Source organism: Dysidea avara, chromosome 10 (assembly GCF_963678975.1).
Source record: "Dysidea avara chromosome 10, odDysAvar1.4, whole genome shotgun sequence".
Taxonomy (NCBI): Eukaryota; Metazoa; Porifera; class Demospongiae; order Dictyoceratida; family Dysideidae; genus Dysidea; species Dysidea avara.
The window spans coordinates 22,359,283-22,384,617 of record NC_089281.1 but is presented as its reverse complement, the minus strand read 5'-3'; the positions used below and the strand labels follow the sequence as shown (position 1 = coordinate 22,384,617).

At 36.8% G+C, this 25,335-nt stretch overlaps 2 protein-coding genes across 9 annotated transcripts in view; one reads left to right on the top strand and one right to left on the bottom strand.

Moving 5' to 3' along the window:
• Positions 1–10,470, top strand: part of LOC136236712 (tyrosine-protein kinase receptor UFO-like) — a 15,850-nt gene extending 5,380 nt beyond the window's left edge. For 2 of the 4 annotated variants that reach the window (XM_066026943.1, XM_066026945.1), the window contains 11 exons: positions 4,834–5,235; positions 5,289–5,719; positions 5,772–5,951; positions 6,552–6,584; positions 6,639–6,761; positions 8,557–8,649; positions 8,818–9,047; positions 9,647–9,756; positions 9,809–9,968; positions 10,019–10,155; positions 10,203–10,470. In XM_066026943.1, coding sequence (XP_065883015.1) covers positions 4,834–5,235; positions 5,289–5,719; positions 5,772–5,951; positions 6,552–6,584; positions 6,639–6,761; positions 8,557–8,649; positions 8,818–9,047; positions 9,647–9,756; positions 9,809–9,968; positions 10,019–10,155; positions 10,203–10,308 — 2,005 coding nt within the window. In that variant the 3' untranslated portion in view covers positions 10,309–10,470. Of the gene's footprint in view, positions 1–4,833; positions 5,236–5,288; positions 5,720–5,771; positions 5,952–6,551; positions 6,585–6,638; positions 6,762–8,556; positions 8,650–8,817; positions 9,052–9,646; positions 9,757–9,808; positions 9,969–10,018; positions 10,156–10,202 lie in introns of those variants that run through there. The other 2 variants (XR_010692208.1, XM_066026944.1) reach the window with 2 other exon arrangements.
• LOC136236714 (histone acetyltransferase type B catalytic subunit-like) lies at positions 10,415–25,335 on the bottom strand. 5 transcript variants are annotated; one of them, XM_066026947.1, is made up of 15 exons: positions 25,241–25,335; positions 25,116–25,192; positions 24,793–24,868; positions 24,054–24,090; positions 23,914–24,000; positions 23,645–23,687; positions 23,475–23,593; positions 21,334–21,421; positions 21,233–21,266; positions 21,028–21,132; positions 13,457–13,500; positions 13,336–13,398; positions 12,948–13,099; positions 12,688–12,804; positions 10,415–10,638 (listed from the first exon to the last, which is right to left on the bottom strand). In XM_066026947.1, the coding sequence occupies exons 2-15, from the start codon at positions 25,180–25,182 to the stop codon at positions 10,471–10,473; spliced, it is 1,200 nt and encodes a 399-aa protein (XP_065883019.1). In that variant the 5' UTR covers positions 25,183–25,192; positions 25,241–25,335; the 3' UTR covers positions 10,415–10,470. The 5 variants fall into 5 exon arrangements, with proteins under 5 accessions (XP_065883019.1, XP_065883020.1, XP_065883022.1 ...); XM_066026948.1 differs by having other exon boundaries at positions 25,244–25,335; XM_066026950.1 differs by having other exon boundaries at positions 25,116–25,187; positions 25,244–25,266.

Here is a 25,335-nt window from a genome sequence, read left to right as displayed (position 1 = left end):
TGTTCAATTTAAATCCATTCACTGACATCCAGTTAGAAACCTCCTCAAGGCCATTCTGAAGTACTTGCTCCACTCTTTCCAGTTGACTGCTACTATAGTACAACTCTGTGTCATCAGCATACATGTTAACATCACATAAAGTAATTGAATTTGGCAAATCATATGACCCCAAAGCCAGCTTATGGCTGGTTTTGGTGTTTATTTTATCCACATGTCTTCTTATTTATGGGAACAATGACCCAAGATTCAACCTGAGAGGGGTCTCAAGACCCCAAAGACCCTTCTCTGAATCCACCCCTGAAAAATTTGAAGGTGAAAATTAGATGAACTTTGAAGAAGATTTATTGGTGTGGAGGATGTCTCACCTTGAGGGATGTTAGAAAATTTTGTTTAACTGTTGCTAATAAAAATATGAATGCGTGAAAATCACGTTTTCTTGTTTCCTGTAAAATACACACTTGTCTGTCATGTGCCCAGAAACATTGGGGTAAGTAGAATTCTAGGAAAACGTGAACGGAACGGAAACGGAAAGCGGGAACGGAAACGACCAACGGAAAATGCCTGATGAAGGTTATCATGTCAATATACGGGTTAGATTTTTACAGCATGATGCTTCTTTGTAACATTGTTGGACCCTTTCGCACTGTTCAGCTAAAGCGATCGAAACTCTCTAATAGAGCAGTCACCGTGCATTAAAATACTCTACTGGAACAATCAAGAATGTTTTGTAAACTATGCGGACCTTTAAACCTGTGAATGATGGAGCAACTATGGCTGGAAAAGATTAGGTATGTAGACTAGCTAAGTCATCAACACTGACTGTTAACTGTTTCTTTAAAACTATAAACATTTTAAAAGATTCAACACTGAAACATGCTTGAAGAAGTTTGTGAAGTATTCTATATAGACTGAAGACAGTGTCTATATAAGCTATGCACTTACATGCAGCTTCCCGATAAGAGTTATGTATGATAATGTATGCTGTTAGCTTGTTTGTTAGCTCCAAGACTTGCATGGCTGGTCTCATATGACACACACTAGCTATATCATCAACACTATTTAAAAAACTGAAATAACTATACTCCTTGAAACCATAAAAAAGATTCAACAATTAAGAATGAAGAGATTTACAAAGTATTCTAATCAATTGACAGTGTTTACATAAAGATGTTAGAAGGTGTATGGCTGCAACCTTGTCAAGATAAAAGTTAGGTATGTGATAAATACAGTATGTGTCAGGCTGATCGGTGACTCCAATGAAGAGGCTGAGGGTTGCCAGCTATAGTACAATGATTCTCAAGCTTTCAATACTAAAAGGCCCCTGGTGAGATACATGGTTTGCAAAACATTCTGTGACTGCTCTATTAGAGTATTTTAATGGACAGTGACTGCTCTATTAGAGAGTTTCAATCGTTTTAGCGGAACAGTGCGGAGGGTCCAACAGTGTTACAAAGAAACATCATGCTGTAAAATCTAACCCGTATATTGACATGATAACCTTCATCAGGCATTTTCCGTTGGTCGTTTCCGTTTCCGTTCCCGATTTCCGTTTCCGTTCCGTTCCCGTTTTCCTAGAATTCTACTTACCCGAAACATTGACTTTCTTTGGCTGAACAACACACTTGACCTTAATACTCTTGTTCTAAAGAATACAGTAACATTTATACAAGTACACAAAAAAATTAGAATTTTCAACTAGAGTATATAGGGACCATAGCACATCGATAAACTAAAGTACCAGAACAAACTGGAGTAGTGCACAATATTAAATCACAGTAAAACAACAAGAAGTCCCTGCTGTGCTCAAGATACCATAATGGAAATGCATGTAGGGATATAAGACTTCTTACTGTTTTACTGTGATTTAATATTGTGCACTACTCCAGCTTGTTTCAGTACTTTCTATGATCCCTATACTTTAGGTGAAAATTTCCAATTTCTTGTGTACTTGTATGTTAACTTTTTTTTTTGTAAAATAAAATTATTATAACTGGTGAACCCACAGTCCACACATACCTCATCAAAAGAAAGAAATGGCGCCATGCATCCCAGCCATCAATTAATCGTCTGAAAAGTGAAGTATCCCTTACACTTTGTTGTCAGCTATATGTTCAACTTGTTACACAGAATTACGAATAAAGAAGTGTTCGAAAAGCACCTCTGCAATCAAAGTAGCCATTATGAAAAACATGGACGATTTCTGTTAAGGGAAGCCATCACATGCAACCGCAAATGATTTTTTTTAAAATTCATAGCAACTTGTTGAAAGTGTTTTGGGTCAATCTGAATGCTTGTTTGGGCTTAGTTTTACCTAACTAATATTGTTTTATTGTCGTCAGGGATAAGTGAAGCTGGTTTATGGGTGGAGATTTTTTCATGGGCCACACCCAAACCTTACTATACAGTACTATTGTACTGTATGATTAGCTGTTACTATTATGAAGTTATGCCATTTATAAGAGCAAATGTACCTATATTATCTCCCGCCCATGCATATCATGCAATACAGTACTACAGATTGTATTTCTAACATAATTATTAGATGTTGAGTTAAGATATGTGATATCATTATAATTATAATTGTACAGTGGAACCTGTCTTATAGACCACATCGCTTATATTCTCTATACAAGTTAACTTCAAGTCATATAGTACATACATTGTACAGTGAAATGCACCGCTTGTCTAAATAAGAAGGAAAAATTAGGAATTTTAAGTTGGATTAGGAATCAAAGAAAATAAGTTGTGAAAACAAGGAAATAGCTAAAAAGTGGTTAGACTGTAGTGGACATTAAATCCCTAAACTTCAATCTATACGTATATAACTGTGACTGAATTAGGGATTAAATGTCCACTAGTATATATCTGCAGGTATAGACAACCTTTTTGTCTCACCAAGGCACTATTCCATTGTTTTCACAACTTGTGAGAAGCGTCTCTGCAATAAATCCAGTCACTACAGAAAATATGGGAAATAGCCAACACAGCCACAGGGAAAGCTGCATTGGGTTAATGCATATCAACACCTTGTGTTGTCAGCGAAAAGAATTAGAACACAGTTATTAAGGAGGACAAAGGCAAGTCTATGATGTGTGTATTGTACATACCATGGTTACACATCTTGGGACGAAGTGACATCAAACAGTGAAGAAATCAAGCCCATATATAGCCTTATCCATTGTTGAACTATGCTTGGCTGGAGGCATCAGTCAGTCAGGAAGTCAGTCACCATAAAATTCTGTTAAATAGAAAAATTTTAAAATTCCATAAAACTTTTTGGAAGGGTTTGGGGTTGGTCCACAAAATAGCCAGTACACGTAAGCATGCGATATACTTTAGTCATCATCCTTCTCCTTAAACTCCAATGTTGTAACAATGCCACATTGTATGTGCACCCTAAATAAAATGCCAATTCCTGCACTATGTTATTACAACTCTACTGACATTACACAGTATAAACTATACAGTTAATACAAATAAGAATTTAGGCTAAGTTACTACATTCAAGACAATTATTTAAAAGTGTACAACATAATAAGCTTTCTGCCAAGTTTCATCCTTTTATCCAAAAGTACACAGAAAGGCCTTTTTAAAGGCTTAAAACCCTGACTAATTATGTCTCATTGCTGCAACTACTTTATTTTTCCAAATACAGTGTTCCCTCTATTATCCAAATTCACTGGGCCCTCAGATAATCATAAGGTTTGAAGCCCATCATTAGTTCAGTTACATTAATAGAATGCACAAATTCTCTAATAGAACAATCATTTCTACTGTTCAGCCATCCTAATGTTCTGTTAATCAATGGCCAGATAAAGGAAGGACCATAAACAAGGCAGTGCTTTAAATTATTTATGGAACTTTTGAAATGAAGCCCAGTGCACACAATGTGCCAACATGACAGCTTACATAATATTATAGGCTGCAGATTGGTTGTACACTTACACATGTTAACAATAGTCTTCAATAGTCCAGGTCATTGCTATAGTGTTCCAGCTTCCTTGTAAGCTTTTTAATTCTTGCAATCTTTGTAATTTTAGTTACTGGTTACTTAGTTCTAGCATTATGTCGGTGATGCCTAGGTGTCCCTTTGAAATTGTTGACAACAAACTGTTGACACCTTTCAGTTTAATAGTGCTAATTATTAAGCTATAAAGTTTCATAAAATATAGTTCACACTTTCAACTGGTTCACCAGTCATAATAATGTTACAAAAAAGTAAACAATCAAGTATAAGGTAAATTAGGAATTAAGGGAGGTCACCTACACCTGAAGATATACTAGCGACATTTAATCCTTACACCTATCAATGAATTACATAAATGCTTACTGTAATATCTTCAGGACTGGTGTAGGTGATTGACCTCCCTTGTTTCACTACTTTTCATAGCTAATCAACTTAATATTCTAAATTTATCTATCATTTCAGCATTAACATCATTACAATAATTTCTTGGTCTCTACCTTTGATTTCACAACATTATATATAGATACTGATCATTGTAAAAGTATATACCAGCAAAGATATGTCACTGGTTCAATGTATACATATAGAATGCCATGCACTGTTATGTTATTGGTGACAGCCTTGATTATAACTACCTGTGATCTTGCTATAAAGTATACTGTCAATGGTGTGTGTTCTTTGCTAGGCAAGGTGTGAGTACAATGTATTGCTGTGAATTTATAATACACTTGAGTAGGCAGTAATGGATAGCAAAGTTTAGTTTAGCAAAGCTGCACTGATAAACTTTTATTGATGCTTTTGACTGTAACATTCCTGCATTATCTATGTTGCTAGCATGTGTTATGTTGTATATTTCATACTTGCAGTTGTGTCCCAGTGTCAAACATAAGCATAAACACATGTACCACAGTCAACTATGGGACATATCTCAATCACACTATTAGTCTATCACAATCCCCATTTGCACTTGAACTTATATTTCAAGCCGTAGCATCATTACCTAATCAGTATTGTAGAAGTTATCTTCAAACAGCTCTGTGTGTCATAACTTACCCACCGTGTAATGATACTGGGGACAATATCACTGTGGAGAGACTATGTCCTGAAGAGTGTAATATGCTGTTGAATGATGAACAGTCACGATGCGCAGGATTTAATATTGACTGTGAAGGCAGTGTATTCAATTCAATAATATCTACTTTTGATATGCCACTTCAATACAACGAATCTTGTTATTCAATACTAGAAAATGCTGATCTCCCAAACACGTTAGTTTATACTACTAAATTTTGTTGTGAAACATATTCCACATGTCTTGCAGGTGTACACAGTTTCTGGAAACTGGGATGTGCTCTTCTGTTACTCATTCTTTTAACTCTTATTACTACAACTATACATCATCAGAAAACTTTGAGCAAATATCTACTGTTATATCAACATTATTTGCAGGCAATTTTAGTGAAGAAGATCAATTCTGTTTAAATGCAAGCTTATATTTTGTTTGCAATTATATATTCATACCTTGTGATATCTATACTGGGAATCCCAGGCTAATTTGTCCGTCTGTATGTGATGATTATCTTAGTAATGAACGTTGTAATAGTACATTTGAAACAGTTATAGCAGCCATTGCAACTGAATCTGATTACCCACTACAACCAGATTGTAATAATCCTTTTCAACTACTGGAAGAGTTTGATGTAAATCTGCCATCAAGCTTCATGGGAAATGAAAGCTGCATAGAATTGGAAAGTGAGTTTAGAAAGCTTTTACTATTGTCTCTATCTAAATGGACACTTTTTAGACTTAATGATGACAGTACCTGATGAAGAATCTGATGAAGTAATTCCGGCAGTGATAGGTGGAGTGATTGGTGGAGTGAGCATTTTAGCTGTTAGTATACTGGTAGTTATTATAATAGTCAAAAAGAAGCAGATGAAGAACAAACTTAAAATAGCTGTAATGGAGCCTAGCGAAGTCACAGGTAATATTATATCCTTTAGTACATACAAACTTTAAGAGGGATGAAATTTGCTATTTGTGATACCATTAATGTGAACATATCTGCATGAATATCTTTCATGCTTTTAAAAGCTGGGCAAAAATTGAGAAAGCTTCAATTCTACCCATTGAAAGGGGATATATGCCAAACAAAACTGAAAACTTATTTCATGGAGTGCTTCAATCACACAACTAAAACAATTATTTTTGCACAGAAAATCTTCCATTAAAAATTCAGGACTCATTATGTCAAATGCACGTCTTTCTTTTTGCTTTTTGCCAGTTCAACAGTACAAATGAAACAAAACACACACAAAAGTATAGAGATTAATATTATAGCAACAAAGTAATTTATGCCCTTTGCACACTAGTAGCAGATTCTTTGAAGCTAAAGCAGTGTGATCTGTAATTTAGAATGTGTAATATATATATATAGGTGAGTGGAATACTGAAACACTCAGTTTATACCTTAACCAGTAAAGGGTCTTGTTGTAGGACTGTCCACACATAAACCTTGTAAGTTTTATATGCAGTAATTATATAAACTGAATGAATGGTTATATAAAGAAGTTATGTTACACAGGTGATGATCAGCTTTTAATCAAGTTTGAAGATGGTAAAGCACTGGTGACATTTTTATAATGTTTATACAGTACACATAATTATATAGGCATTAAGTCAAATCGTGTTATAACATCTGAAGACATTGACACTTTGAAAAGGGAATGTGGTGATTTTAGTAGTTTATTGCTACCAAAGCATGAGTTAGAGTTCACTGGTATTATCGGAGAAGGTTAGTTTGTTAGAGTAAGAAATAATTATGCTGACGTATGCCTTATTGTGCTGGTACCTACCCTACGTGCAGGACTTTATTGCCCTATATGTATTTCAGTTTAGTTAGACCTGTAATCAAGAGTCCATAATAAGGACTCTTGATGTGTAACTTTTTATGGACTCTTGATGTAACTTACTGCTCAGTGGGCTAAAGAACTAAGCACTGGAACTTGGGATCAAATTTGAAGGAATCTTTGTCGTGCTGGCTATTTGGACACAATGTAATATGATATCCAATGCAAGCACATCCAACCTGAAGTTGTGTAATTTACTGTAATACACCTATGCTCCTGCAGTACTGCAACAGTTAATTAATCCTGCCCTGTATGTACTGGATTTCATTGTACTATATGTAGGACTTTGTTGCCCCATAGTTACACTACTTCAATTAGTGAAAATGGTAAGGATGTAAGTATAATGCTGAAACAAAGTCTATAGCCCTGCCCTATAGGTGAAGGACTTTATTGCATGCCCTGCATGGAAACACAATATTTCAGTACACCTATACATATAAAATTAGTGCTGGAGAAAACTTAACGTTACTCATTTATTTTAAAGTAGTACTTGTTGTGCCGGCTATTTAGACACAGCATGCAAGTACATCCAACTGTATGTTACCAAAGTTGTGTAATGTACTGCAGTGGCGGATCTAGGATTTTACAAAGGGGGTTTCTGAAAGTTGGTATAGCTAGCTGGATAAATCATCTGATGACATTTCTCCAGAAAAAAATGAGATTTTAGAAGCTCTGAAATCAGATTTTAGGCTACGTTTAGTTAACAATTACAATACATCCAATGCTTTAAACTGTAAATACTTATAGTTAACTATAGGGCAAAGATGGTGACTATAAACTGTAGCTAGCTTTGATTGCTCTATTAGAGTAGTTACTTGACTGCTCTATTAGAGTATCTCGATCGTTTTTAATGCAGTGGGAGATGAAAAGTGAAGTTTTGCTGAGGGTTTAATAGGTATAAATGGCGTCAGTTAAGTGCAGCTGCATGCATACTACTGAAATACAGTGGTATGTAGTTGTTTGCTATGACAAATTGTCAGTACAACAATGTTTACGTATTTATACTGCCACTGAGCTAAATTTAAAAAGGGGTTTCTGTCAAAACCCCAGAAATCCATCTAGATCTACCACTGTACTGCAAGTACATCTACACTCCAGCAGTACTACATCCTGTACCTATCAGTTAATTAAGCCTACCCTATGTGTGCAGGACCTATATATACTACTTCAATTACTAAAAAGGATATATTCATTCAATGTTGAAACAAAATCTACTCTATAGACTTAGTCTCATGTATTTCTGGCAAAAGCTGGGCTTATGAAGCACATGCCCTGACCACTAAGCTGATTACCTATATAACTATCTTATAAAGGCACGCATAAGTTGACTGGTACAGGTGTTTACTTGCGATTTACAGAAACAATTCAAGTGAGTTTTAATTTTGCTCTACACCATTGCACTAAATGTGCTATAAAATGATGGCAGTTAGAAGCTTCATTAAAATGCTAGCTTATTTCTAGATGAAGGCTTTGTTTGATACGTGCAGCAACTGGCGAGAAGATTGTGTGAATGAACTCAAATGGAATGCAGACAGACAGATAAATGGCTTTTCAACTTTACATATATATAGATAGATCACCAAGGGCGATGTATTATAATGAGAACAGATCTAGAGTGCCCAGAGCAAAAATTTTTACATGCAGAATATATCATATGATACTAACTTTGGCCTTGTGTAGGAGAGTTTGGTCGTGTATTTAATGGAATGTGGATACATAAACATGATGATGGGAGTTACAAATCTCAAGAGGTTGCCATAAAAACTGTTAAAGGTTAGTGGTAACAATTTCTGTATTGCACACTTGCTGAAATGTAGAGTATTGGAACCAACATGTATAGGTTATATTAGAGTTACATGTGTTAAATATTCAGCCAATTGCAATTGTAGCATTACAATTAACTATTACTCTTTATTTCCATGACATGCATACTGCTTTCAGATTGTGAATCGATGGAAAAGTTAAAGTCAATTCTTCATGAAAGTGTCCTCATGAAATCTCTTCAACACAACAATATACTGAAAATATTGGGAGTCTGTCTTGAAACTGATGTACAAGGTGGAACAGCTTACATTGTATTGCCGTATATGGTCCATGGAGATCTCAAAACATATTTGAAGAACAAGAGGAACTCAACTATTAAACGTATAACTCCAGGCTTCAGTCAACCAGTAAGTTGTAATACCAACAGTTATACAACAGCCTATTAAAAGTTTCTAAATTTTCACAAGCAAAGCTACAAACCACAGTTGTTGGCTGTGCATTTTAACAATGCTGACTGCTATTGATTTGAAGGCTTCATATGGTCATCAGTTAAGTCACCAGCTATTGAAATATTAGATTGCAGTGCTAGTCTATGAAATGTCTGGTTCATATATTATAGGGTTGTGGTACGTGCTAGTCTATTCAAGTATATAAAGCAATTCCAATCTGCAAATGAAAGCTTACAGAGATATATACTGCTTTGAAACTATAATAATTAGTAGCAGACTTCAATATCAAATTCCAAGGTAATAAATATGCATTGCTCATTTGCTGAGCTCCCTGTGCAGAGATGAACATATTCAGAGCTGTAAAGAATTCTCCACACCTACAGCATGGTACATTATAGGGTACTGAAATTAAGTATTGTGTTTATACTATGAACTCTGCTTAGTGGAAGTGATTTGACTTTATATACTATAGATCAAACTTGATAGTTTTACTACTAGCATTTGTGGTAGTTTGCACTACATAATTTTATATGACAAAATCTGTTGTGTAAATACAGGGAGTAAAGAAACTCAAACTAACTGAAATGTGCTACCAGATAGCTTGTGGTATGAACTACTTAGCAGGACAGCGAATAGTTCACCGGGATCTAGCTGCAAGGAACTGCATGTATGCTACATCTAAGCACTGATGATAAATTGTAAAATGTATATTCATACAGGGTAGACAAAAGCTTGACTGTTAAGGTGGCTGATTTTGGATTAGCTCGAGATGTATACATCTCAGATTACTACAGAGTACAAAGCAATAACAAACTTCCTGTAAAATGGATGGCACCTGAAGCACTGCACGACCAAATCAGCAATGAGAAAACTGATGTGGTGAGCTTGAATCTGAGCTCGTCTTGTATTGAAATATATTCTAAATGTAGTGGTCATATGGGATTACTTGTTGGGAAGTATTCAGTCTTGGTCGTGTACCTTACCCAACTGTATCAAACCATGAGATACTGGACTATATAGACGCAGGAAATCGACCAATAAAACCAAAACTGTGTCCAGACAACATGTGAGTGAGTGCAGATGTAATCATTTGAATGTGATTATATTTTAAAGGTTTGCACTCATGCAAAAGTGTTGGGAAGTAGACGTTGACAACAGGATCTGTTTTAAAGACATTGTGGCAGAATTGAGCAATAATGATAACTATATACGTCTATGAACTTTTAAAGCTGCTTAGCGCTGCATATGCATACTGTTAGTGTTGCCAAGAAAAATGCTAGGTGAATACAGCGGATTTGTGTATTATACTTTTAATTGTTTATACATTTTGTGAGCAGTATAGTTGATATTTTTTAAAAAGCATATCTTAAAATTTACACAATTACAATGTAGCAAGTTTTTCGATGACAGCTTGATAATCTTGCTCCAACTGTTTATAGGCCTCCTGTAATTTAGCCATCCTTTCTTCATTACTGAGTTTAGTACTAACGTCAGTTAATTCATTGCTACCCACAAAATGTTTAAGTTTCTCAAGATCTTTCTTCTCTTTCTACAGATGAAAATCAAGACAGTTCCACATTATGCCTCTTTACATAAATTGTTTATTTACATATGTAATAGTTATACCATGGTCATGAGGGAAATGTCTGATATATACTGTTATATGCCCAAACCTGAGAGCCGCAGGCCTGAGGTTAACCTATAGTATATCTTAATCTAGTAGCAATACAGTACATGATAGTGTTGCATAGATCGTCAGATCAGCCTTTGGAAAGTAGCTGATCAAGTATTGGAAAAGAATTGTACAGCATCCCTAAAGTAGCAATTAAATATGTACTAGTATAGCTGCAGGCACAACCTCCTTATTTCTATGTAAAATTATCAATTTTCCTTATAGATTACTGCATCAAAGTAAAAAATGGTGCTGGTATTTCTGTGTTTGAACAACTGCCTTGACTAAAAACTGACTTGGCCTTTTTACTTCACTTTCAGTTAGTTTTCTGCCTGCTACAAAGCATTACGTGATACATACAAAGAACTACAAGCAATCATGATATCCACTCACTGTTGAAAGTGTGGAATGAAAATTACATACAAAATGTGATAGCCAGCATATAGCTTCAACAAAATTAAGTGCTAGTCATTCGATCAAACTAATAGCTGGCTCAGTCCCTATAAAATTTGACTGCACTATTAGAATGTTATAGTGTTTGTGTACTTTATCAGAGTATCTTAATTGTTTTGTAAACAGATCCAGCAACTAGGATCAACCTGTACACTGAGAAAATAATTTACCAGCTCATTTTCACTGGTCTTTCCATTCATACTGTCTATTCTATTTCCACTCCTGCTTTCATAGAATTCACTAGTATATTTAAAAATGAAGTAGGGGTCCAAGTGATAAAAAGTAGTGAAACTAGAGATGAATGATGGTATTGCAGCATAGCACTGTGAGAAAATCCCTACATTGGCATGTTATAACACTTATTTTGTTGCAAAGTAGGGATTTTCCCACTGAGCTATGCTGTAATACTGTTATTTATCTCTTGTTTCACTACTTTTTATTGCTTGGATCCCTACTTCATTAAATTAACAATTTTTTTTTATTTGTTCAGTTTTTTGTTATAGCATACAGCTATACATGTGCATGACTGTGCTATTAGGGTGACTGCTGTATTAGAGTATCTCGAGTCAGTCTCAAGTCTACCAAGACTGAGACATGGTCATTATTCCTTATTTTCATAGTGCCATTATTATAAAAACAGCTAAACCACTTAGGAGTGCGGTCATTGTGTTTGAGTAAATAGAGGTGTGGTTTTTCCACTGTTCATTGTTATTAATCAACCAAGATTGTTAATGGGTGTGGTCTCAAACCTATCGTGAAGTTACAGGCATCTACCAGGTGTCCAGTATCTTGTACAGTAGCATAAGCATTTAAAATAATTTTGTGGCATCTATTAAGTTGCTCAAGGAAAGTGTTTAATACAGAAAATCATAACAAAAAGTATCATAAGAGTGTGGCACTTTTACCAGACAAATAGATTTCAGGTTGACAGCATGTAAAGAAAAAAAATACAGTTCTTCTCAGGGCTCTCATCAGCAGCTTTTATACTGTTGTGAAGTTTAATACAGGCTTTATACAGCTTTCATTTCTCATGCTGCTCTTAGGCAACAAAGCAGCAATGTAGACGAGAACTCTGGGAAGAATTATCTAAATGCTGTCAACCTGAAATCTATTTACCTGGAAATGGAGTCACAGCCTGGTAAAAGTACCACACCCCTTGTAGCCGGCATCCAGTGTACTCACAATGGCCTATGAACATCCTAGGTAGCTGATGATGATTGTGTCTAACAGAAAACTTCTGCTGACAAGCAAATCCACAAAACATACCTAAAGCCAGCCTTTGGGCCAGCTGTGGGCATACGCTTGGTTTCCTGAAATTGTTTTCAAAATTTTTTTTTGTCTGTGTGTGTTTCTATGTTTGGCTTTTCACATTTGCATGAGCAAAATGTCTTATGCTAAACACAACCAGTTTGGACTAACAAAAATTTATACATGTGATGGTAGTGTTTCACAATTCATCATGCTACTGCTTACCTGAAATGGAGCATTTAATCGATTCTTGACAGTCAATCTGTAATTTTTGTACTGCTCAGTGTTGTTTCGGTCAGTGGCTCTCAATCTCAGAATCTCATAAACCCTTTGGCATTGTTTCTGGTTTAGTATAAAAATACAATCCAACATAATGCTACCACTATAGTGGATAGAAGCTACACACACATAGACTACAAAGTTACCCACTAAATAGCTCACTTTGAATGAAGTGAGCTTAGTTACGTATACTAGACATACTGTACCTTGTTAATTTTAAATTTTTCTCTGGCAGCTGTTGCTGTTGCATTAGTGAAAGCTTGATGAATCATCGGTGGCTGAAACTTTGGCAGTGTCTGACAGTTCTGACAATCTAACATGTCCCGTAGTGCCACAAACCCATCAGAAGGATCTTCAACTAAATTACAAGTAAAATTACGATATATGAGACAGGCAAGGCTAACCACTAAGCACAAACAAACACAGGGATTCCAAGCACATAGACCCCTTGGTTTTGGTGTCTATAAAAAGTACTGATAGATGCAAAAAAGCTTCATTATTATGGCAGACCCAAAACACTCTAATTGAACAGTCAAGTTATGAATTTGCTTCTAAGAAGCATAACAAAAAAACATTTGCAAAACACAAACATACCAGTGATATCATAAACGTCTTTTTGGACAATCAAATCATTGTACACAGCATTTAGCAGTTTAGCTAATGGCAACAATAATAAAATCCAATTGAATCATTATCAAGCAAAGCTAGTACTCACTTCCATGGTGTTGTCTCTGGTATGGTGGAAAGATCAATGCTTGACTAATGGAAAAATAAGAACGTTGTAAATGTAGAAAAACAAACAAACAAACAAACAAACAAACAAACAAACAAACAAACAAACAAAGAGTTGATGTCCTAATTCTAAAACCCAGGCATCATGAAGCTAGTTGTATAACTGGAATTCTGCTTTGTAATAATGCAATTATGCATACTGAATTATCAAACTAATAGAGTTACTGCAATTTTGCACTTCATAATTGGTGAATTATTTCCTAATTGAATTACGTTGCTATGCATTGCCAAGCAGGGCTGCCCTCGGGGGGGGGGGGGACTGGGACATTTTGCCCCGGGCCCCAGGGGGCCTCATGAAGGACCCCTTGAATACCTGTTTAAAAGATCAATATACTCTAATAGAGCAGTCAGATCTAGATACTCTAATAGAGCAGTCACAGTATTTTTCAGAGGAGCAGTGTAGCAAGCTTATAAATAAGGAGATATGGGGGTAGCTATTGTCATTGTCAGCATGTAATGTTTTTTTTTTGGTCTTCAACTTGCAGCTTGGGTGAAGTTGTGATTCAGAATGGAAACATCCTTGCCCCTGGGGCCCCACTTTAACTCTTTGCCCTGGACCCCTTAATTTCTCTGGGCGGCCCTGTTGCTAAGGAAGCACTATTCAAACAAACCACCAACATATTATGCACAGAAGTATTTTCTCAACTGTTTTATAGTTTGCCTATCATGTTTTTTCTCTACAAACTCTCAAGGCTTCAGTTTTGTCTGCATAGTGCAAGCTGCCAAATATTGACCAATATCTATTATCAACTTAACCAGTACCATTTATTAACCATTAATTGCAGAAACGTATGCAGTTTAATGCCTTAAATTGTGATTTAATATCCTAAATTTTACAGTGCTTCCATGGTGGTGTTTACTAAGCAGGATTCTATAGCTTGTTTCTTGACTGAAATGGGGGAGTTGTAGATATCGAAAGTGTATTACCAAGTGTGACAGGAAAGAACGTCACTGTAGAAGCATCAATTTATAAAAGAAAAGGCATAAACGTTGGACCAATGTACAGGTGTTAGCAGCCATGATATCTGTCCAAAAAGGCAAAGTTTGGAGTGAACAAAGCAGCTGGAGAACACAGTGCTCCACCCACTACACTTAAAGATCGTCTGAGTGGCCATGCTCAACATGGACTAAATCAGGTGCGTACTTTGAAGAGAATGAAGAAAGAGTACTGCCATTATTTATAATTAATTGTGCCTCAGTCAGATATTGGAACATACGTAGGGAATTTCCCATTCAACAGCAGAAGGAAAAGGTCTTTTGAGGAAGGATGTTATTTCCACAGGTTATTAAAAAAGGTCTTTTGAGGAAGGATGTTATTTCCACAGGTTATTGTCCTATAGTTGTAGCTAGTTGGCATGTGCAAAACTTACCAACTCCAGAAACTTTCCAATAGAGCTTTCATAAATGATTTCAACTGTTGGTAATACAGCAGGTTGATTTCTTGAAATCCAAGATGATCAGTTTGTTGTAAGGTGACAGCACAGCGTTTGTAAGAAACCCTTACTAGTTACGCAGTTACTACAAACTGCCTGAAGAAAAATAGACTACAAAACTGCCCCTCCAAGATTTACAACGTGGATGAAACTGGGGTCCCACTAAACCCCAAACCTCCTAAGATCATAGTGCCCAAGGTTGTGAAAAAGCCTAGCTATCAATCACCAGGCCAGAAAGGTCAAATTACAGTAGCTGCCTATGGCAATGGTGCAGAAAATGTGATACACCTTTAATAGAATATGCAGTATACCTGGACACAAAGTGAGGTACCAGGCTCCAAGTACAGAACCAGTGACAAGGGTTAGATAACCACAGAATTGTTTGAAAGCCGGTTTAATGAACTGATGCAATCTCTGCTTGTCCACTTCTTTTGTTGCTGAATGGACACAGCACGCATTACTAGCCTGACATAATCAACTTGGCTTTAAAGAATGAAGTCTTGATTCTGTGTTTGCCACCTTACACTACCCATGTCACCCAACCTTTGGACTGTGGTGTATTCTCTCCACTCAAGAGCCACTGGACATCAGTTCGCCATGATCCTAATCAGGATGAATCATTACAAAGTTCAACTTCAATAGATTGTTCTCACAGGCATGGTTAAGAGCAGTAAGCCCACCAAATCTGATTGTAAGCTTTAAAACATGTGGAGTGTACCCATTCAACAACAAGCTGTTTGGCCTATTTCTGTTTGCGAAAATGTGGCAAAGAGTCGTGAAGGTTCTGCCACAGAGAGCTCGGAATGTGTTTAAAGACATTGAAGAAAATTCCCCTGACCTTGAGAAGTTTAAAAGAAGGTTTGAGGAAGGATACAACCTGTATGATCCAGTCTACACTCATTGGCTCAATAGGAACTATCCACAAACTACACTGTACAACATCTACGCAGCCATCTAATTTACAGCCTGCAGAATCCACATGATATTCTGACTTCAACAAACATAACAGAAGAAAACAGAAAGAAGTATTCTGTGGTACTGGCAAAATTTGACAGCTATTTAAAGTCTGCAAGAACAATATTTTTGAGCAGACACGCTTCAACAGATGTGAGCAAGAAGAGGTGAAACAGTAGAACATTTTATTGCTAGCTTATATCAGCTTTCTGCGGACTGTCAGTATGGTGAAATGAGGAAAGAAATGATTAGAGACTGATGGGTTGTAAGAATCTGTGATCTGGCCTTGTCAGAGAGACTCCAAAAACTGATGAAAACCTGACATTACATGTGGACAAAACCAAAAAACTGACTAGACAGTCAGGGAACAGCAACACATCCTGAAAAATGGGAAGGACGCATCGTTAGACTACATGGGAAAAAGGCCTTTGGGTCGGCCAGTTAACAGAGGCTCATTACCTAAACGTTCACAACATGGTAAGACTCACCATAAGAACCAGTGCCCAGCCAAGGACACTGTCTGTTGTAAATTCCACCACTGTGGTCATTTTGGCAAGTTTTGTTTTCTAAGACAATGGCACCTTCCGATGACACAACCAAGATCTCAGATTCCACACCTCAATTTCTGGATGCAGTTTCTCATCACTCCACAGCAACCACCGCTTGATACATTCATGTTACAGTCAATGGAAAAGAAGCGGTTTTCAAAATTGATACAGGGGTCGAAGTCACAGCCATATCCAAGAATGTATACATAGCTATTGGCCACCCTAAACACCAATGTCCAAGTAAGATACTCTGTGGACCTAATAAACAACCTTTAGATGTACTGGGGCGCATCACAGTCCAGCTAGAATACAAGCAACGCAGTATCCGACACCATGTTTACGAGTGGTGGTTATGTTCTCAACATTGCATGCTGAATTCTCATTCCTTTATGTGATAAAGTGGAACATGAACTCAAACAGATGGAAGCCACAGGTATGATTAATAAAGTCAGCCAACCGACTGACTGGTGTGCTGGGATGGTGGTTGTCCAGAAGAAATGGGCATTGTACGCATATGTGTTGATATGAAGCCATTAAATAAAAATGTCCTTCGTGAGACCTCATGTAGATGACACCCTAGCACAACTAGCAGGAGCAAGAATCTTCTCAAAAGTCAACGCCAATAGCATACCCTGGCCACCAGTTGCAGACCCTCACAACTTCATAACACCATTTGGGTATTTCTGACTCTCCTTTAGGATTTCTAGCACCCTCAAGTATCTAAGAGTTCCATTGAACTCACTAGAAACTGCACTGGTTTCTCCCAGGAAAGCTATGAAGAGGTTGTAGAGATGGTTGATGATTGCAATTTGAGATTTATATGGGCAGTTGATAATACGTACCAGTAGTCGATATATGGCATTGCACATCCATATAGAGGGAAACTTTTGGCAGAGGGAAACTACAAATTTGCCAAAGTTTAACCCGCCAATTACTTGTAGCACCAGAAATTAGCATCTTTATAGCTATAGATTGAGCTTGAATTCGCCAAAATTTATTTTGCCAAATGCAATTTAGCTGGCTATTTGCCAAAGTTTACCTCCGCCAAAGTTTCCCTCTATATGGTAGTCTAATTTATTAGTGCATGGCTTTTAATTGGAAACTCTGAGAACTAACAGACTTTGACCCAAGGATAGCACCTAGACAGGTGGAGCGATTAGTAAAAACAAGATTTTTTTTTATTATTATTATTTTTATTAAATGCTATCCCACTAGGGACCTGGCTAAAGCCTGAGAATACAGGGAGTCTGAAACATGTAACTGAAATGTTGAAGAATGCAGAAAAAATTCCCAGATCCAGTGGTGACTTGATCTCCCGCAACATGCAGTCTAGGCACGTTATGTGATTTGTTGTCAAGAAAATCAAACCTTGGTTGATAACAAGGCTATGCAAGGGACATGTCTCCTTTCAAGTCAAGGAGATACACTTTCCCTAGTAGTCTACGAGGTCTGCTACAGTGTTTTTCAGTAGTTAAATACTTCAAGAGCTCAATGGGAAGGTAGTTCACAAAGTTTGTAGAGAGTCACTACACCTGCAGTGTGTGAAATAACTTTTCAGACATGTGCTGACACGCTGTCAGGACAATATGAAAGTTATGGCTAACAAGGTGTAAGTACTTTTTACTACTGTAGTACAAGTAACTGAGACAAGCAGGCTGGCATAACATGCCGGGTAGTAACCAGTTAACCTCAGAGCGTACCTATGAGAAAGGCTTTGTGGTCACCACAAACCAAAAACACATAACTTAAATAATATAGGCCAAACTGCTGTTTGGCCTTCCTCCTATATTATCAGACACTAAACTCTTGAAAGGACACTACTTCCAGACAAATTCAATTATGGGCTGACAACTGGTGTAATTGACTGGTAATTGTCCAGCACTGCACATGTATTTCAAACTGGCAAAAAGAAACCTCCTGAAGTTGATATGGGCTTCATTTAGTGTTTAATTCTCATAGGCTGACTGCTTTTTACCAATAAAAGGATTTGCTCACATGGACAAAATAGGTAGATTGATAAGTGGATAGATACATAGGGCACACACACGTTTCCACAAAAACAATTTAGATGTTCACCTGGTTTAACAAAGCATACAAGTTTACCTATTTATGATAATTTTAACAGTGATGGCAATCCTACAAATGGTGGCTATAAATGATCTCTTTCTTAGATTATAATTATGCTAGCATTGGTATCTGCCCTTCATGCAGGACCATTTTCCATTCCACACTAACCCACAATGACAAATCAATGAATTGGGAATGAAACATTGAAGATCATGTCTAGAAGTGTACTGTAGCATGCATGGTATATCACCTTTACATGAACCTTATTCCATCGTGCAAGCCAAAATGATGTGAACATACAGGTTAACTAAACAGCACAATAGCATGTAAGCTAAACCAGTAAGTATTATCAAGACATGTGCAGCCTATGTGGTGCTAATAGTACCTGTCCTATCATGCTAGAACTGTAACGTGGTCAACAAAGAGAAATGAATCAGTACAAAACTATTTGAAGCAGTACTATATGCCATAGTTATATTGCAAGTAAAGGTTTGAATAAAATTAATTTAACACACAGGTGCACACTTCCTGGCTAAATTGTTTGTATAATTTAGGGAAGCAGGAAACATCACAAAAAGAAGGCACTTACTCTAATAGAACACACAGGACAAACACAGAAAAACAAACATGCACCCAATTGGTTTGCCCATGTCTGCCCTACACCTATCAAATGTGCTACTATATACTTTTCAGCAGTCCAAAACAAGAACCAAATAAGTGTAAAATCGCATGCCGAGATACTCTAATAGAACAGTCACTGTGCACTTACTATGGTATGCATTTTTGTCGGCCCTACATGCAGGACCATTTTATATTGCTTTTAAATTTTTTTTTACATAAATCTCACTCTACCATGGAAGCCTAATAATAAAATGATGTGAACATGCGGGTTAACTAAACAGCAGAACCGCGTGAACATGTAAGCTAAAGCAATAATTATTATCGACACATGTCCAAACTATGTAGCACTATTAGCACATGTCCTGTCACACAGAAACTGTAGCACAGTTAATAGTTAGATTAGCAAGCAAAGATTAACTTAACACATCCTGGTTAATTGTTTTTATAATTTAAGCAAGCAATTAACATCATAAGGAATTGAAGCTACAAAAGAGATGGCACTTAACACACGGACAGACACACAGACAAACGAACATGTACTTAATTGGTCTGCCCATACACATGCCTGCCCTATACATATCAAATGTGCTACTGTATAGTTTTCCAACAATCCTTATGCTGGGAAATAAAACCAGGATGCTATGAACTTACTATGAGTAAAAAAGTTAAATTAGAAAAAGTATGTACCAAGATTAGATAAAAACTTAAACGTTGTGCCTGTGGCTGGATTTGAACCTGCAGCCTACACTGGCAGTAAACACAACAACTTCATTTGTCCTGTGGTTTGCTATGGAATGCAGCTGAAATTTCCCCTACATCATGGCCTTCAATATGCTGTAGTAGATGAAGGAAAGCATGTAGAAGCTTGCAATAAACGTTGTGATGTAGCCAGATGACAAGTGTTTTATTTTGCATGTGAATCGTGTCAATACATGCACAGATTGGTGAGTAAGCATGTCAGTAGCTGACATATGAAAAATATATCACAAAAAGATGGCACTGAGAAGAAAACCAACGCCTTCAACGTTTTATAGAGAACGAACGGAAGCACATAGTGATTTGAACTTGGATGATGAGCGCTTAATTTCGTTAAAGTCCCATGTCGATATGTGCTTTGGTTGTTGAGTTAGCAGCATTACGAAACAGATGGACAAACAGACAGTTATATATATATATATATATATATATATATAGATACATACATACACAAAAGCAGTGCCTTTCAACCAGTAAAATATAAATTGTTCACCTAAGATACAACCACTGATGGCATTAGGCTAACACATACCCATGCATGTTCTGACACATCAGCTATATAGAGCTAAAAGTGGCTGACAAGCTGGAGTTAAGCAATTATATGCACTAGTTCTGGCGTGCACAAAATATTAAATCTTGTGCATTATACAAAATTGTACATTCTCTGCTGCCCCTGAACTAGAGCTGAGCGATAGTACAACTATCATAATCACGACTTGATAGTAACTTTTATATCACGATAATGATAGTATCACGATAGTTACTAGCAGTTATTAAAGACACTCAACTTTACGTATACAACACATGAATACTCCAATTACGTACACACAACATATCTGCTTTTCTAACACTTCACTAAAAATTGTTATGTGACAGTATTACAGTTGTTTCAAGCTATTAGTCTTTTACATTTTCTGAACTTCAACACTATCATGTTTGCTTTTGTTATCCATATTTTTGACTAAGCGATATGGATAAGTAATCGCAATAGCACGATAGTATACTATCAAGATCACGATTGTTAATAGCTATCACAATTATCGATTGATTGCCACTATCGCTCAGCTCTACCCTGAACTGTCTGCAATATTCATGCATAGTGATACACATATTACCTGATTCTGGGTCTGATCTTGTCCGGGTAAGCATAGTAGTTGTACAATGTGAGATAACCAACAATGGAATAAAATGGCTGCCCATTTTCAATATGTTTTTCATAGCTATGTGAAAACAAAATAAATGGTTGGACTTCATATGAATCATAACATGGACAAATTCTATTACAGGCACATTTGCACATGCATACACACACCAACTTACAGCATATAAAAGTTCCACTTGTCATCATCGATGTCTGTTTAAAAATAAAATTGAAGACAAACAGTTATATAAGTATTAAGCACAAAGTCATTCAGTCTCACCTAAGAATGACGAAGCATCTACAAACCAAAGTAAGAAAACTTGGAGCCTTGAATGATAGCTTGCAAAGCCAGGAGTGACTGTCTCAATCTGACAAACAATGAAACACAACATGTAAACACTCAGCTCTTCAAGTAATGAACCTGTTATTGGTCAGGACACTTAAATAAGGACACCTGCATAATCTGGACACTTGGTAAGAGTCCCAAAGTATCCTTAGCATGTGAAAATCAGGACACTTTGATAATTATGGTTGGTCCCAAGATGCCCTTAAAGTTTCATTGTACAGAAATACAATATGGTACAATTGACAGCTGAGCACAGCAGGCATATTCCCTAGTGAGTGTCCAGGTTACTCTACTAGGAATGGAAAGAGCTTGTTTGTGGTCTCATGCTGATGCAACACTGGAACCGGTTTACATCATCAAAATTTCTAAGATATGTACCTACAATGGACTGGCCATGGCATAATGATATTCGTATGGTAGTACTTTATCAAACAGTATGGTAGTATTAGGGATTGCCCCTAAAGTGAAGCATGCCGCCTAAAACGCCACCTTTAAAATCACCCTAGAGACAACAAAAATCACCTTTACGGATATTAGTCCATCTAACATCAAATACAGCATTAAGTATTTACAGGTGCCTGGATATAGTTAACTGAAACTTGAATTTTCGTCTGCCAGCCAGCCTGCCTACTTGACCACATTTGCAAAGCTGGAGGCCAAACAAGACATCGCATGGCCACCATTTTACGTCACAATAATGAACTCACCAGTGGCATGTGCCTTTTGTAGGTTCTCACAAGTGTGTGCTCTCTGCTCCTTGTCTTCCTTTTATCTTCAATCAAGCTGGCGGTTGGTTGTCTTGTCTTTCATGCAAATGCAATGAAACCATAATTATCGAGGTGTTAACTTTTCGTATCAACACTTTCCTTGAGCAGCATATTTAGATGCCTTAAAGCGCTTACACTACTGTAAGAGGTACTGGACGCCTGGTAGATACCCATAACTTCATAATAGGTTCAAGACTACACCCATTGTTGATTAATAACAAACAAGCACAGAGACCACACCTCTTAACAATCTATTTACCCAAACACGATGACCACACACCCCTTATTGGTCTATAATACTAGCACAGTGAAATGTGAGACTGACTCAAGATACTCTAATACAGCAGTCACCCTAACAGAATAGTCACACATGTATAGCTGTATGCAATAACAAAAATCTAGTACCGTATTGTCTCGAATTGCGGCCTGGGCATTTATTTCTTTCAAGCAACTTTTTACCCCGACTACTAAACGAGACCGGCATTTATATACCTGATCAGCATTCACGAGTCAATTTCTTACCTTGGTGTTGTACTCTCCTTGATGTTTCCTTCAGCATATTTCACAGATTCCAGCTTAAAAGGAACTCTATAAAACATTCTTTACTTCATCGTTTATAACACTGCCCGGAATTGTTAAAATAATGACTGCACTAGACGTTTATTTGAGACCTGGTGTTTATTTTTATTATGATGCTGTATACGCCTGGCGACTAAACGGGATCAGGCGTTTATACGAGACCGGCCATAATTTGAGGCAATATGGTATATTTAAAAATTATAGGGATCCAAGTGATAAGAGGTAGTGAAACAAGAGATGAATGATGGTATTGCAGCATAGCTTGGTGGGAAAATCCCTACTTTGGCACTGAACAAAATGATTGTTATAACATGCCAATGTAGGGATGAGCTATGTTGTGATACCATCGTTCACCTTGTTTCACTACTTAAATTGTCAAATTATCTACATAACTGTACTGTGTGGCTTGTACAGTTATGTATGTCTCGAGGCTAATTCAGCACTTGGCTTCACTTAGTGCTGCATTAGCCTCTCGACACACACCCTCGTACTGTATTTTCAGTGTACACATGGTGGTGTTTACATATGAAGCATAGCAGAACTTGCCTTCTTAAAGACCACTTAGCCAAATAAAATTTAATGCAGTGTAAGTGAAGAAATTTTGGTGCTAAAGTAAATGTTTTTACACACATTCCACTGCACACAGAATAGCATACGTATGACAGTATGGTCAAATAATGATAAAAAATGTTAAACTCTGAAGGCACACGAACTGTGTTAAAATCCAACCTTGTATATTTCATATTGGACATCATCTTTTCTATACGCTTCTAACAGTTCACCATATGGATGAAACTTGGCCTCATCAGGAAGTTTAGCCAAAAACTCATCTTGATTAGTAGTAAATCCTAAAAGAATACACACATGTCTTTTCAGCAATGCATCAACAAATCAAATACCTCCTTCAACAAGCTCAGCTAGAGTCTCCAAAATGCCATCAGCCTATGACAATTGTGAACCAATGCGTAAAATCTGTAGATTATCACATGCACATGTACTCAATTTGCATTAGGGCCATGTGCACCTTTCGGACAAAAATTATAACCCTAAAATTATAGCCTTAAAAATAAGCTGCCTCATGGCACACCTTTAGGAGTTACTGTCACTACTGTAACAAGGTGGTCATAATAAATCATTTTCACTACACCACAATTTCTATTGTGCTTGCCTTCAATCCTTCATGTTTCTTGGGGTCAATCTTGCCAGCATAGTTAATACCAATGAAAGTATTTAAGTGTCCAGGAGTGTAGTACAACTGTATAAACAAGCCAGATCTGTATAACACTAACATATACATACAACACATACCTTTACTTGCAATTTCTTATAGCCAAATATCACTTCACTGCAAAACAAGAACAAGCAGGACACATGACACTTTCTATATTTGAGATACTGTGTGTGCATGATTGCAGCATGGCAACCTGTGCATGATTGCAGTATAGCGGACACACCCATCTGCAATCGATCGATCACGTCATTCAGTACTGCTGCTATGCACTTTCCAAATGCTTACAAACTTATTAAAACAGGTTCAGAAAGATAAAACCTAAGGATGTGCATAAATACAAGAAAACCTACAACTTGAAAGCTAACATGGAAGCTTCGAATGTTTGAACATTTTATTAGTGAATATTCGAAGGTAAATTTCAATATTCGTCCCAGCCCTAGTCTCAAGTCCTCGGTTCTTATTTACTACGTATAGTGTGTAAGGAAATGGTATTCCATTCCTGGGATGTGTTTGTCAAACAGTGATGTAACACCATGCAGCCAATTAGATGTATAATAACCTAACATGGCCAATCACGGCATAACATGTACACCAGAGCATTTCAGTTGTTGTGCCCATTTCACTATGAAGGTATTGAATCACCTCACCAAAAAATCTCATGTAGTATGGACTTTCAAACAAGCATACAGACCAACTTCCCAGATATAATTTCAAAACACCAAACATGTATCAACAGCTGGTACACAGCTGTTGATGCACACCTGGCTTAAAATTTACATAGAACAATTAGACACAAAAAGTATTGCACTAACTCACTTCTCTCCAAATACTTGATGTGTATAGTCAGGATGAAACACAGTAGAGTTGTCATCAAAATCTTTCTCATGTGAAACTACATCAGATATTAATACATACTCATTACTACATGCATATGGATTATTTGGTAAGTCATATAAACAGTGAACAAATGAAAATGCACAAATGATCACAATTATATAATATCCCTCCACTATTTCTCCCAAAATGTATGGACATGCACATCTCAGAAACACGGGATCAACTTTCTTGGCATCACATACAGTTTGTACATAAAATAACTCTAACTCCATTTTTTGACAATTAAAGATTACTGAGTGTACCAAATTTTAAATCCACTGCATTAGCTGCTGGGCAGACGAAATCTTCAAATTCAGAATAACTCTGCATGATCACTAATCTACGATGGTCAAATCTAAATCATTACAACAATCTCTACTCAACTAACTACGTTATTCAAAATCCAGTATGAGAATCAATCCACGCCAGGACAAATCTGCGTTCCCGCCAAGTATTTGTTTCTAAACTTTTCGCGCACTAAAA